We start from the raw sequence: 15257 nt of genomic DNA on the forward strand, positions 1-15257 counted from the left end.
AGCTTAGGGGGCACCCCACACAGAAGTCCATTCACTGGGCCCACCTGGCTGGACCTCCAGAACTGACCAGTCCCTGAGAGTATGGACCCCTTCTCCCATAGCAGGTCAGAGTCCAGCTAGTGTTAAATCAAAAGCTGAAAACTTGTAAGTTAAAAAATTTCACATTTAATATCATGTCTCATAATTTATATTGCTTAAAGTAATGATCTGCATGCTTACAAACAATATTTTCTTTAAACACCCCAATGTGAGCTAATAGCTCCTGCTTTATGAAGCAAACCCCCAGTCTCCACACACAGGCTCCCAGAGAGCCCCTTGCAAAGCACATGTATGTCCTTTATTCTGGCTGTTAACTAAAATACAAAAAGCTACAGTAAGAATTGGAACTAAATTTTCCACTTTTTGGAATACAATAATAGGAAACATTCTAATTGATTGAGCTGGAGACTAAACTATGATTCATTCATTCATCTTAAAAGACAGAAATGTGTAAACCCAGCCAGGTAAAATGGAGAAAATGCATTGGTTGGTGGGGAAGCAGGCGCCCCCTGGTGGAGCGGCGGTGCCAGCGCTCTGTGTCCTCAGGTGAGTGTCAGCGAATGAGGGGTGCTGAGCGATCATTTGTCACGGTTGGCCGGAGCTTCACAGTAGCGAAGGGGTTCTCTCCACTGTCAGGGGAAGAAAAATCTACATGAGTGTTGCCCTCCACTGGGGCTCACCGCTGGGAGGCCCGCATCCTGCACCCCTCCAGTCATAAGCAAGTACACAGCCGCATTTCCTTTGTTCTTTTGGGTCCTGGGGTTTAAATTCAGGGCTTTGTGACTGGACAAACAGCCCTTCTGCTTTAGTTTGCAGAGATGGTCCTCTTTTGGTGGAAACTGGGCTGCCCGCAGACCATGATCTTCCTACTCCTGCCTCTGGCATGGCTGGGGTTCGTGAGCCTATGTCACCATATTCTGCTTAGTGATTGAGAGAGCTTTTGCTCAGGCTGGCCTTACACTGAAATCCTCCCAGGCAGCAGGATTACAGGTGTGAGCTACCGCACTCAGCCCTCATAGTGCTGACCACAGTAGTCCTCTCGTGTTGCCCTGCTGGGTAGGGAACAAGCCAGTGTTTTTAGCAGAAGCCCAAGGGCATACACATCCACACTTGTTTAGTCCTGGAGTGCAGGGCCAAGTGGGAGGCTGGATCCAGAGGTGGCACCCTGCCTCTCCAGGACCTGCTCCCCGGAATGTCTAAAGCTGGCGACACGTACCTGAGGAAAGGCGGCTTGGCAGTCCCATTTGCATCACTCTGTGGGAGGGATAAATGAGAAGATTAGGGAAGGACTTTCCTGAGGAGTTGGGATTATAGGCATGCACTACCATGCTCACGTGAAATCAGGGCCTTTTAAGTAAACCCACGGTTAAAGACTTGGAAAGCTCCTGAGTGATTAAAGACCTGGATCTCGCTTATCTGAGACTCCTGTGAGGGGTGGGAGGAGGGTTGGAGGGACCCTCATGTGTTACCTCCGGCACAGGCCGGCCTGTGACAGATACCTGGAGCTCAGATGTAAGCCGTGGGGGCTGAGAGTGTGGCTCAGTGGTGAAGTGCTTGTCTAGCATGCATGAAGCCCTGGGTTCAATGCCTCAGTACCACACAGAAGAAGCCAGAAGTGGTGCTGTGGCTTAAGAGGTAGAGTGCTAGCCTTGAGCGGAAGAAGCTCAGTGCCCAGGCCCTGAGTTCAAGCCCTAGGACGGGCAAAAAAACCCTAAGCAGTGGGGTCCTGTGTGCAAGCAGTACAGCAGACTTGGGGCTCTAGGGCACCTCTGGAGTGACTGCTTTTGGGGAGTTGCAGTGAAAAAAACCCTGGCTGGGGGGGGTGAAGGAGGGAGGGGGTTGATCCTGATCGCTACAGCCTAGCTGTCTCAGGGAGTCCACAGAAGAATGGGAGAAAAGGCAGGTGCCAGGAACAGTGGCTGCCACTCACAAGGCTCTGGGTCGCAGGTGGGCCTCCTGCCAGCTTCCAGGCAGAGCTTGGCCCAAAGCTAAAAGGCCTGCAGTGGAATTACATTTCCTGCCAGCAGGGGGCGGTGTGGGACCAAGTGAGGCGCAGCCAGGGCTGGGATGGGGGGGTGTCCTGGGCAGTGCAGAGGGGTACCAGGCCAGGGGCTCTGACCTGTCCAGGGGCTAAGCTGCAGGGCAGGGGACGGGGTACAGTGCTGGTCCTGACATCAGGCCAGCGGCTGCTCAGCACATCCTGATGGAGCTGCAGACTGACTTCCTCCTGCAAGGAGCTGCGGGCCCACTGGCTCTGACCTTGTTACTGTCTCATGATTAAGGGCCAATTTATGATTTTTCCCCTCTGGCAGTACTGGGGTGCAGCTCTGGCCCCGTCCTGGAAAGGCAGGCACTCTAACCACTTGAATTCAACCCTCACCTCTTTTTTTTTTTGTTATTTTTCAGTGAGAGTTTGGCCGGTTTGCCTGGGGCAAGCCCAGAGATCTTCCTACATACTGCCGCCATGCCAACTTTTGGTTGAGATGGGGGAAGAGGGGGTGTCCTTTTTTTTGGCCAGTCATAGGGCTTGAACTCTGGGCCTGGGCACTGTCCCTGAGCTCTTCAGCTCAAGGCTAATGCTTTAGTGCTTGAGCCACAGTCTCATGGCCTTTCCTGCCTAGACTGGCTTTGAATTGCGATCCTTGGATCTCAGCCTCTGGAGTAGCTAAGATTATAGGCACCAGCACCCAGCCAGAGAGGGGGTCTTGTCAACTTTTCTACCTGGACTAGCTTTGAATCTCAATCCTTCTGATTCCCACCTCCCATGTTGGGATTACAGACATGAACAACTGCACCCAGCTATGATTTTCAAAAACATGAGGAGGCCTGCTGACTTCTTGCTGGAAGGAGCCCTGGACCACCCCCAGAGGCCAGCAGGAAGGGCAGCCTTAGTCTGCCACAGGGAGGCCTCTCCCAGGTGCCCTCCTGGGCTGGGAGTCAGAGGGCGGGCCCGGGTACGGGGCGGAGGGCCCTAAAACCCACACAGCTTTCTCAAGTCAGAGAGAGAGAAACCGCCATAGCAAATGTGTAAAGTGGTGAGAAGCTGCAGCTGAGTGAGGAGCACACTAATTCCTACAGCCCAGGCCAAATGGGGGCCAAGCCTGTACCCCAAACCCCAGGCCAGCAGGAATAGGTAGGTTGCAAGCATGTGGTCACCAGGAAAGCCATGTCCTGTAAATGCCCCACGGTCCAACCAAAGGAGAATGCAGCTCCGCACAAATGCCAGCCAACTCTGCCCAGCGAGGGTGGGGGCTGGGGATGGGCGTGGCTGTTCCCTGGCCTACTACTGAAGACACAGAGCCACTTCACAGAAATTCCTTAGAGACCAGGTGTGACAGAGCACGCCTGTAGTCCAAGCACTTTGGAGGCTGAGGCCTGAGGATTTTGAGTTCTAAGCCAGCCTGGGCTACATAGCAAGGCCTTGTCCTTCCTACAGACAAAAACTGGCTGTGTGCTTTTCTGCCCATGGTATTAAGATGTCCACGTACTAAACAGTTACTGTGGTGGCTGACTGACGTAGTGCGGCATAGCGACCTTGCCGACCTTGCCTGTGTGAAGGTGACAACACCCTCCCCCCTTGACTGGGACATGGCGGTCAGGCTGAGGCCCGTTATTGGCAAGGTGGCGCCTCCTGGCCTCCTAAGGCTGTTTCTACAACTCCTATTTGAAGCTTTGTTTGAAGGATCCTTGAATCCTTGGAGGAAATGTTACTGTGGCTGTGGGCCCTGGAAGGGAATGTGAGCTTTTCTTCAGGTTGGGGGTGACAAGGGAGCAGAGTCCTCCCCCCCAGTGCCTCAAGGCCCTGCAGCCTGACTGTTTTCTGGGACTTGCACTCACTCACCTCCCTCTCCCCCCCGCACGCCTCCATACTGTGGCAGTTGATGTATCTTAAATAAGGTAGTGACTAGATGGGAGGGGGACTCTCCAAGGGAAGCCCGTCTCCTTATAGGCATACATAGAATGTCCCCACACAGGAGATGGGAGTGTGCTCTGACTCCCTGTTGCTTTCAGATCCTTATTTCTGCCTTGAGGAGGACAACTAATCAGTGGCAGAAGGTTAAGGCAAACTACCACAACACTGTTTATCTCATGGTAATCAAAGCACAAAGCCTCCTAGTAACAGACAGCTTTGCTGGGTGCCAGTGGCTCACACCTGTAACCCTAGCTACTCAGGAAGCTGAGATCTGAGGATTGCAGTTTGAAGCCAGCCCAGGCAGAAAAATCCCTGAGACACTTACTTCCAATTAACTACTCAAAAACCAGAAGTGGCGCTGTGGCTCAAGTGGTACAGCACTAGCCTTGAGCACAAACAGGCTCAGGTATAGCACCCAGGCCCTGAGTTCAAGCCCCACAAATGACAAAAACTTAAAGATAGGACAGCTTTTTTGGGTGGTATGTAGTGTAGCCTGAATGCAGGACCTAGGCACTGCCCTTGAGCTCTTTTGCTCAGTTTTCTGGGTTAGAGATAATAGTCCCACAAACGGGGCTGGGAATATGGCCTAGTATAGAGTGCTTGCCCCATGTACACAAAGTCCTGGGTTTGATTCCTCAGCACCACATATATAGAAAAAAGCCAGAAGTGGCGCTGTGGCTCAAGTGGTAGAGTGCCAGCCTTGAGCAAAAGGAACAGTGCTCAGGCCCTGAGTTCAAGCCCCAGGACTGGCAAAAAACAAAACAAGCAAAAAAAAAAAAAAAAGTCCCACAGACTTTCCTGCCCCAGCCATCTTCAAACCATGATTCTCAGATGTCAGCCTCCTGAAAAGCTAGGATTTCAGGTATGAGCCACGGGCACCCAGCTTCTTCATCACTATCATCATTTTGCCAGCCTGGGGCTTGAATTCAGGGTCTGGCACTGTCTCTGAGCTTCTTTTGCTCAAGTCCACTGCTCTACCTCTTGAGCCACAGCTCCACTTCTGGTTTTTTCTGTGTATGTGGTACTGAGGAATTGAACCCAGGGCTTTATGCATGCTAGGCGAGCACTCTACCACTAAGCCACATTCCCAGCCCTGAATTTAATAGGAATCTATTTACATCCAAAGTGGGAAGCTGTCTCTCCAATGGCTTTAAGCAGCCTGAACTAACTTGCTAAGATGGACAGCAGCTCATCTATGGTCATGCTTATTCACTTGTTCAGAACCCCAACCCTCACAGCTGCTTCTCTTCACTTTAGAAAAGAACTGTTTTTCTCTTTTTTTTTTTTTTTTTTTTGCCAGTCCTGGAGCTTGGACTCAGGGCCTGAGCACTGTCCCTGGCTTCTTTTTGCTCAAGTTTAGCACTCTGCCACTTGAGCCACAGCGCCACTTCTGGCCGTTTTCTATATATGTGGTGCTGGGGAATTGAACCCAGGGCCTCATGTATATGAGGCAAGCACTCTTGCCACTAGGCCATATTCCCAGCCCTGTTTTTCTCTTTTTAATGTTGGCCCGGTTCAAGATTGTAGAGTGGGAGATGTGTATAGCTTTAAAATATGCACATGAGAGGAAAGCCACCACCCCGGGGTCCAGGCAGAGCAGGCTCCCAGGGGCCACCTCCCCTTGCTGGGCCCTCGGCCCCCAGCTATGCCTGCCACATGGGATCATGGCTGAGCTCCCCTGCCACCCCTGGGATGTGGAGGCCAAAGCCCAGAGTCCTGGCTTCATGGAAATGGATCCGTGACGCTCATTAGCACTCTGCACACTTAGTTTACACCTTCATTTGTGACACTTGCCACAGCTGCACAGAAGCTGACAGCTTCCTTCTAGGGCCATGCCCTAGGCCCGCTCTGCCTTCTGTCCTCCTCTACTGCATCATCTACACCGAAATGGAACCACGTGACTAGGTGTCGTGTCACCAAGCAGAGGGCTGGCCTCAAACCATGATCCTCCTGATCTTGGCCTCCCAAGTAGCTAGGACTCTAGGTGTGAGCCCAACACCTGGCTATCTTGGTTGCTTTGTATGGCAGGGCCTGGCGCTCTGCCGATAGCATCTCCCATGGATCTTGGGTGGGTTAATGTAAGGAAAGCTACACTGACTGCATGGGGCAAGATGAAATGGCAGCTCTTCTCCCTCAGGAAGCAACAGGAAACGGAAGCTCCTGTGTGGAGCGGGGAGGGCTGCAGTGAGGGGAGGTGTCGTCACTCACAGGCATGGCGCTGTTCGGTCTGGCCTGCGCTCGAAAGGTAGATGTGTTCTTGGCGGGGTCGGGTGCAGGCTGGCACTGCAGGTAGTCAGGAGGCGGGATGGCCACACTGCCCTTCTCAGTCAGGTCCACCGTGCTGACGCTCCTCACCGGGGCCGGGCTCCAAGCCAAAGCACAGAGCCAAGTCAGACAAGAGCCACCCCCTCCCTAGCCCCTAGCGCCCCAGGCACTGACCACGCTAGCAGCAGTCACCCACAATCCAGGTGGAGGTGGCTGTGGGGACCACTGTATGTGGCTTCTGCCAAACACTGTAAGCTCACACTCAGGACCAAAGAAAGGGGGGCTGGCTCTTATGTGATTTAATACAAGCAGATTAAATGTGGAAAATCAGGAAAAGGGAGGGTGCAGCAAGTTCCTGAGCCAAAAGAAACCGAACACTCGGAAAAAAATGTAAAGACTCTGGGTTTTGTTTTTTCCTTTTGTGGATCTGTTTTTTATCTGGGCCTAGGCTGGCATCTAACTTGGGATCCTCCTGCCTCAGCCTCCCCAGTGCTGGGATTATAGGTGTGCACCACCATGCCTAACAAAACCCAGAATTGTAGCCTCTTAAAAAGGATGCTCAGTTTTAATTTCTTGGCACAGGGGCATTTGAGCTGTTCTGATAGGGATGAACATTGTAGATGGAGTCAAGATGCAGAGCGAGGGAGGCCTGCGAGACATGGCCTGGGCAGTGGGCTGGGGGGGCGGGTCCTGATAGGCACACAGGCATGTGCACATGCTGTTCTTGGGGTCCTACAGGAGGGCCACAAGACCCCCACAACAACTATCCACACGGAGACACAATGGCTCTTCCTGGAGCAAGTTCCTTGACATTGCTGGGCTTTGGTTTTCTCATTTTAGAGTGGGGGCCTACTGCAAGATGGGTGCTACCCCTGGGGTCTGGGTTACATTGGAGGTAGATGCTGTGCTGGGGTGTGAGTTATGTCTGGGGCCAGTGCTGCCCAGGGTATGGGTTACATGGGGCTGGGCTGGGGCCGGGGGCCCTGGCTACCTGGGTGTAGGCACAGGGGTGGCTTCTGTGGCGCTATCCTCCAGCAGCTTGGTGTACGAGGACGGGAACCACCCTCTCCTGCGGGGAGAGAGAGGCGTGCCTGGCTGCGTGCATGTCACATTCACCCCTCCAATCACCCCATTTTCCCTCATCCATGTGCTCACTGAAGCTACTCAGGGCTGACATCTTTCTCCTTGTCTCTGCAGGGATGGAACCAAGCGCCTCAGGCATGCGGAACACATGCAAGTCCTTTTGTTTCTATTTTATTTATTTATTTTTATTGCTTGCCAGTCCTGGGGCTTGGACTCAGGGCCTGAGCACTCTACCACTTGAGTCACAGCTCCACTGTCGGCCTTTTCTGTTTACGTGGTGCTGAGGAATCAAACCCAGGGCTTCATGCATGCAAGGCGAGCACTCTACCACTAAGCCATATTCCCAGCCCTCTTTTTTATTTTTGAGACAGGGTCTTGCCACTTGGCCTGCACTGGCCTCCAATAAAGATCCTCCTGACTCCACCTTCAGAGTAGCTGGGAGTAGCTGGGATTGCAGGCACATGCGCAACACCCAGCCCTTGTCTTAAGTGTGAAAACCTATTTGCTGCAGACTCAGGCAGGGCCAGGTGCAATGCCGCCAGCCATCAGCTGGTAGCTGCGTGGGAGGAGAGGCCGGTCTGGAGCAAATCAATGACTGAGTATGTCACTGCAGCTACCCGGGAAGTACAAATAGGAGGATCAGGGTCCAAGTGGGTCTGGGCATAAAGCAAAACCCTCTATCAAGAAACAACCAGTGCCAGAAGGGCTGAGTGTGGCTCAAGGGGTACACCTAGCAAGCACCAGGCCTGAGTTTTCAAGGCCCCAGTACCACAAGAAAAAACAACAACAAACTCCCCAGATTATTCCTGAGAAATAGGTCCTTTTTAAAAACAAAGGAAAATTGAAAGCTCTGTGGGGGTGATATCACAGGCCACCTAGATTCACTGCAGCGGAACAGACATTAGCAAACTGGACTCCAGCTCAAGTGCTCCCACGCACGGCGGCAGCTCTGGGAGCCTTTGCTGGGACCCAGACTCACGCTCTGGTGGTGTCGTGCTCCCCATAGAGCCAGCCATCCTTCTCCTCCGGGACGAGCAGCGTGATGATGTCCCCCTGCGCAAAGCTCAGCAGGGTCTTGTTGGCGCCAGCCGTGTGAGGGAAGATGGTCTTCACCTTTTGCCTCTTCATCAGGTTTAGGCCAGTGGCGACGGAAATCGACCTCTGTAAGCTGGGGTCCTCGGGCGAGTCTGTTACAGGGGTGTGGCCTTGAGGGCCAGGGCATGGCCTCGAGGGTGGGGCGTGGCCCTGATGATCAGGGATGGGCACATAGGGCAGATGCAAGCCCCCTCCCTCCGGCCTTGCCCATGCCTGTGTTCTATCACTGCTCTATTACTACCAGCAGCCCTTGCGCCAGCAACCACCAGCCTCATTGCTTTGTAGCAGCTACCAGCTTACCAGTGCCCTGACTGGTGGGGAAACTGAGGGCAGAAGAGCTCTAGAACTGGCCCAGATCACACAGGTGCAAGTGGTGGCCAGACCTGTCCAGAGGAACTGAGCCCACAGCATGCTGTGTGCTGACTGGACCTTCAACAACAAGGGCTCCTCCTGCTGCCCTCTGGCAAATTCTTCACCATGATAACAAGGTTTTGCTATCTCTCACTGCTCTCTCTCCTTTTTTCTTTTTTTGGTGCCAGTTCTGGGGCTTGAACCCAGGGCCTGGACACTGCCTCTGAGCTTCTTTTGCTCAAGATTAACACTCTACCACTTGAGCCACAGTGTCACTTCTGGCTGTGTATGTGGTACCGAGGAATCGAACCCAGGGCTTCAGGCATGCTAGGCAAGCACTCTACCGCTAAGCCACATTCCTGGCCCTCTCTTTTGGCTTTTACTAAAGAGATTCAGTGGTTTGCATGATGGTGCTGGGCTGGCATTCCTGACTCAACTCCTCTAGAAGCAAATGACCCCAGCCCTCACAGCCAGTGTGGAAATCTCAGCTCTGCCTAAGCCTGCAGCTGCAAGGCCCCCATACTCACATCTGAGACACCACAAAGACCAGCCAGGTCCTGGGGGCTGAGTGCTAAAGGCTGCCTGGGATGAGTAGGCCTGGCCAGGGAAGCGACACACAATTTTTGCCACCATAATGGGCTCTACTTTGTTGAAAGGGAAGCAGTGAATGAAGTCGCCAGAAAGCACAAGGCACCTTGCCAGAGAGGGAGAGTGTAGAGAGTTCTATGATGCCTGTGGCTAAGATTTATAATCAAGATTTTTGTCATGTATAGTTGGCTTTACTGAAAAACAAACAAACGCTCATAAGATGGAACACAGAGCAAAGCTAGGCTATGTACATGCCAATTCATAATACTAATTATATTATTTCTTGTGTGTTTAGGTTGGCCTGAACTCTTGATCCTCCTGCTTTAGCCTCTTGGATGCTGGGATTACAGGTGTGCACTATGACACCCTGTTCAATAACATTTCTCAATAGCACACCTACCCATGTAAGTAGCCATTAGTAGCTAAGATTTATGTGTGTCATAAAAAGATGTCTCTAATCAGAATATCTTAAGGTCTACTTTTTTTTTTTTCTTTCCACAACTAGATATGGCTCCTAGGCTCAGCTCTCAGCCCCACCTTATCAGTCTTGAGGTATAAGCTATTCAAAGCTATGGCTGGACCAATCTACCATACCTGTTTATTTGCCTCTCTGTCATGATATGATGGATATTTATTTTACAAATTTTACTTTAAAAAATTATGAAGGTGCCATGCAGGAAATCTCTTACCTTTTGAGTGATTTATCTTTTCTGAAGTCTGCACCCCTGTGACTGGATTATTGAACATATCAATCAGAGGGCTGGCGTAGGCCTTGGCTGAGGGAGCAGGGGGCATCTTTAGTGAATATTTAGAAATCGTGTCATAGTCCTTCCCAACCTGGAAGAAGCCTTGGTTAGTTTGGTGGCTGAGTACCCTAGCCGTGGGTGACAGATTCAAGGGAGGGGGTGTACATCCTTTCAGTCCCACCGTTTCCCCCAAATTCTGCTAGTTGTAGAACAATGCCCCCACCTGATTTATTTTAATAGTGTCCTTCACTGTAAAAAAAAAAAAAATGCAGCTAGCTGGCTGGTGGCTCACACATGTCATCCTGGCTATCAGGAGGCTGAGATCTAGGAACCACAGTTCAAAGCCAGCCAGGGAAGAAAAAAAAGTCTGTGAGACTCTCATCCCCAATGAACCACCAGAAAAGTGGGAGTGGCACTATGGTTTCAAGTGGCAGAACACTAGCCTTGAGCCAAGAGCTCAGGGACAGCACCTAGGCCCTGAGTTCAAGCCCCATGGTAGACAAAACAAAAAACAAAAAAACCCACTCCAATTAGTCAAATTTCTGTCCCTAAGGGTTTGGCTCCCCTGAGGAGTGACACCATAGTCTACACTGAAGGTGGCTTTCTGCAGCATAACAGGTCATCAATATTTATAATGACCCTCTCCCCCTCTGCTGGATGTTCTTTTTCTTTAACACTCTGCTATCAACCCTAATCTGTGCAGGGGTGGATCCCCTGCTGCTGGACCTCTGCCCTAAGTCCAATAACAATGTCCAGGGTGGAGGGCAGACACAGGTGACACGGGCTGACAGGAGGCAGTGGTGAGAGGGGGCCTCCTCTTGCTGGGTGGGGATCCCTTAGGCGATGTTGGCATGGTTTTGGGGAGAGGATGGAACCCCTAGAGCCAAGCCTATCTTCTGTGTATTCATCCTAATCCTCCTTTTCTGAACCCCTTATATCTTTTGGCGATGTTTGGGACAGTCCTTCGGTCCAGTTTTGGGTCCCCTTTTACTAATGCTTCATCTACTGCTAGTGTTATTGGGGCGGGGGATGAAAAGCATAATCTCATTTAAAACTTTTTTTGGGGGGGAAGAGTAAGAGGTGTGGTTCATGTGGAAAAGGATTTGCTGAGCATGTACAAGGCCCTGAGTTCAAAGCCCCATATCTTCCCTCTTGGTAAGTGTCTAACCCTGCATGAGAGCAGGATGGAGTGGCACAGAAATCCTCCCACGTGCTTGGGCACCAAGCAATTCATGGACCTCCCAATTCCCACATACCCTCCCCCCCCAAATTCTGGAGCAAACTCCACACCAATCACTCCAACTACAGATAATCTACTTTCCACTGCTGTCTCCAGCCTGGGCCACGTGGGCCTTGATTGTGCGACGTGTGCATGGGGAAGGCCGGCCCCGCTATGCTGCTCTGGGGCATGCCAGGGCATCCTGCAGGCTATTCGGATGGAGGGCAGGGGTACACAGAGCCCATCGCCTGGCACAGGGGGCCAGGGGAGACATACCAGGTCCTCCCATTCCGCACCCGCCAGCTGTGCTCTGCCTTGGATCTGCACCAGACCCAGGCAGGCAGCTGGACTCAGGTGTCCAAAATGCCAGCAGGCTCCAAAGCTTTCCCTGCATGTTTGTGAAAACGAAGCAATAAAGCCCATGGCCATGGCAATGGACATCTCTTGCTCACCACTGGCCTCAGTTCATTGCTGGAAGACTTCCAAGTGTGTAGCACATTTGTGTGGCTCGCTTCAGCTCTGAAGGCAAGGGATAGCGTGGGAAGGGGTGGGTTTGGAAGAGAACAGAGGCCTGTGGCCTCCACCAATGAGGGTGGCCCTCAGCCTTTGCTCCGAGCCCACCTGGCCCAAACACAGCAGCAAGCACACAGTGAGATGGAGAAGAGGGAAGTGGCACCTACCATGCTGTTTCTCTCGATCATGGGTGACGGCTGAGGCGTCATGGATGCGGGTGTGGAAATTGGGGTCCTTATCTCTTCGATCATGTGCATGACTTTCTCTGGCACTTTGGTGGCATCGAAGCAGGTTTCCTGCCACCTGGGCAGCTTGGAATTCAGTAATTCTGCAGACTATAATAAATCCAAAAGAAGCAAAACCAATGGCAAAGGCATCTGGTGACAGACTCCCTCATAGGATCAGGGATAGTGCATTACTGCTCATTCCAGGAGGGTAGGGGCTGCATTTCATCCACAGAGTGGAATACTGGGACTGGGGGTCATAGTGATTAATGATATGTTCAAGGTGGGTGTGGTGGTGCACACCTGTAATGCCAGCACTTGGGAGGCTGAGGCAGGAGGATCCCGAGTTGTGGCCTGCCTGGGCTACAGAGTGAGGCACTGTATCAACAGTGAAACAAGGACAAAAACAAAAAAGAATAAAAACAAGACTCAGTTCAGGGTGTGGACATATAGCTCACTCACAGAGCATACTTTTTGTCTATGTTCGGCATAAGGTTCAATCCTTAGCACCAAAAAAGAAAATAAGAAAAACCAGTAACTGTCTACTCCCTACCACACAAAAATAAAAAATACAAAAATTCAAAAGCAAAATAAGAAAGGTTGGGAGACGAGTCTTTGGCCCCAGGGAAACTGGTGAGCCCACGTATCCACATACATGCATGTGTGTGTGTGTGTGTGTGTGTGTGTACGTGTGCATGCGTGTTAGGCTAATGATGCTCTGGGAAGTGGGCTCTGAGGCCATCTCCAGGCAAGTACAAAGAAGCACCAAGGGACGTCTCTGGCCTTTGCAGAACATCTGGGCTGCAGCATGAGGCAGATATGAGCAGAGCCTGGCGACTCCGATACCCTCTGGCGTCCTCCTGCTCTCCCAGGCCAGTAATCTGGTTGGGAAGGGGAAACTAGACCTTTCTGGAAGCTTTGAGCAAAGCAACCTCGCTGTTCTCAGGGGACTGGAACATCAGGAGGCCACATGCTTGGGAGAGCAGAGCCCCTCCCTCCTACCCCATCTGGCCCGACACTGGGCCTGTGTGAAGACAGGGCTTTGGCTGCAATGAGGGAGGGCATAGATGGTTACTGGGACTCAAGGTCTAATCTAAGAAAGCCTTGGCCAATAGCCAGTGCTCTCAGAAAGCACCCTAGTGGCTCCTGACATAGTGGGGTGCTGTCCTGGGGAGGAAAGCCTCAGGCTGTGCAAGGCCCTCACCATGGAAACAAAGTACATGGTGAGTATTCATACTAGGCAGCCAACAATACCTATGTAGAGTATACAACAAACACATGCACACACGCAAGGCCCTGAAGGAGGAAGCTGTGCTCAAGCCTCTCCCACTGAGAACACTCTAGATCATTTCCTTGTGAGCAATGGAGAGTATCTGACCTTAACTAGTGCTAGTTTTAGACAGCTGCACAGGCAAAAGAGAAGTCATTATTTAAAATAAGTGTACTAGTGCCTGGCACCCCCACTGCTGACATGCCAGAGGGACCTCAGCTTGTCAGCCTTCTGAGGGGACAGGGAGGACTCCCAGAAAGACACTGTCCTGAGAGTGGGGAAGGGGTGGGGCTCCGGTGACATGCTCCATAGCAGTGCCAGGACGGGCCTGGGCCAATGCAGCTGCCCTAGGAAGGACACTGATGCTAAAGATGCATCAGGGTCTGTCTACACAAAAGCTGACTTGTAGGGGAGCAGAGTGGACTTTCCTGCCCATGCAGGCTTCCAGCCACAATCCTCAGATGGCAGCTTCCTGAGCAGGTCAGGCGCCCGGCCTGAGCCCCCAATGCCCAGCCTGAGCATTATTTTACAAGGGGTATTTCAACATGGACACACTTGTACATCCTATACTACAAGCAGGCATCTGTCCATTTCCCTGGGATTTCTAGGGCACTGTACTGGGGTAAGAGCTCCCTCTGGAGCAGGAGGCCAAGGCCCACGCCCACCTTCACATGGTAGTGGTGGATGTGGTCTGTGAAGCCACAGTGCTTGTCCACCAGGAAGCAGAAGCGCCGCTTCTCCTCCAGTAGGGCTTCTTTGCAGCCATCGGCGATGAACTTCTGGATGTCACTCTGGCGGGAGGTGACTGTCTCCACATACTAGAAAATAAAGCAGAGGCATGGCAGTGACAGGATGCAAACCGTTCCTTCCAGGCCCCCATGCTCATCTTCTGCCACCTTTATGTTGCTTTATTTAAATAATGGAGGCAGAGCAGAGCTGTCACATGACCTGTGCATGCCGCCGTCCTCATAGGCTCCTTATGCTCCCGCCCACAAGTGGCATGGATTGTGTCCAGGGAGGGTCATGTTCTATTGCAAAGCTCTGTGAACTTGGCAAGGTGCAGGTTCAAACCCTGGGTCCACATGCCAGTTACAGGGTGTAACCTAGGCTGCCCCTTCCATTGTAAAATAGGGCAGGAATGCTGATGACAGACTGCACTAACCATTCTCAACTTTGGAAAACCCTGCAGCATGCAGCTCTTATAAGGTCAGAATGCACATCCATACATCCATCCATTCATTCATTCATTCATTCATTCATTCATTCATTCATTCATTTATTCACTCATCACAATGTCTCACGGAACACTGCCTCAGCCTCCTGGGTGTTGCTGGGATTATAGGCATGCTCCGCATCACACCTGGCTCAGAATGCTGTGTGTGTGTGTGTGTGTGTACATGCACACACACACACACACACACACACACACACACACACACACACACACACGTATGCTGGTCTCTTGGGACTTGAACTCAGAGCCTGGGCACTGTCCTGGGCGCTTTTGCTCAAGGCTAGCCCTCTACTATTTGAGCCATAGTTCCACTTATGTTTTTTGGGGTTTTTGCCAATCCTGGGACTTGAACTTGGGGCCTGGGTGCTGTCCCTGAGCTTCTTTTGTTCAAGGCTAGTACTCTTATCACTTGAGCCACGGCACTACTTCTGGATTTTTCTAAGTAGTTTACTGGAGATAAAGAGTCTCATGGACTTTCCTGCTGGCTTTGAACCACGATCCTCAGATTTCAGCCTCCTGAGTAGCTAGGATTACAAGTGTGAGCTACCGGCACTGAGCTAACTTTATAGGTATGTTTTTTTTCTTGTTCACGGGGCTTGAACTAAGGGCCTGGGTGCTATTCCTGAACTTTCTCATTCAAGGGTAGCACTCTACCACTTGGAGCCACACTGCCACTTCCCTTCTGGCTTTTTTGGTAGTCAACTGGGTATAAGAGTC

The 15257-nt window shown here is 51.7% G+C and overlaps 1 protein-coding gene across 2 annotated transcripts in view; it reads right to left on the reverse strand.

Annotated features, from left to right (window-relative positions):
• Positions 1–85: 85 nt before the first annotated feature.
• The window catches only part of Baiap2l1 (BAR/IMD domain containing adaptor protein 2 like 1), a 64542-nt gene continuing 49370 nt past the window's right edge, over positions 86–15257 (reverse strand). Inside the window, exons 7-14 of one of the 2 annotated variants that reach the window (XM_048367614.1) lie at positions 13972–14124; positions 11980–12147; positions 10024–10171; positions 8280–8505; positions 7209–7286; positions 6161–6317; positions 1256–1293; positions 86–668 (exon numbers count right to left, since the gene is read on the reverse strand). In XM_048367614.1, coding sequence (XP_048223571.1) covers positions 593–668; positions 1256–1293; positions 6161–6317; positions 7209–7286; positions 8280–8505; positions 10024–10171; positions 11980–12147; positions 13972–14124 — 1044 coding nt within the window. In that variant the 3' untranslated portion in view covers positions 86–592. The remainder of the gene's footprint in view (positions 669–1255; positions 1294–6160; positions 6318–7208; positions 7287–8279; positions 8506–10023; positions 10172–11979; positions 12148–13971; positions 14125–15257) is intronic. The other variant, XM_048367618.1, reaches the window with a different exon arrangement.

This window comes from Perognathus longimembris, chromosome 1 (genome assembly GCF_023159225.1).
Source record: "Perognathus longimembris pacificus isolate PPM17 chromosome 1, ASM2315922v1, whole genome shotgun sequence".
Classification (NCBI taxonomy): Eukaryota; Metazoa; Chordata; class Mammalia; order Rodentia; family Heteromyidae; genus Perognathus; species Perognathus longimembris.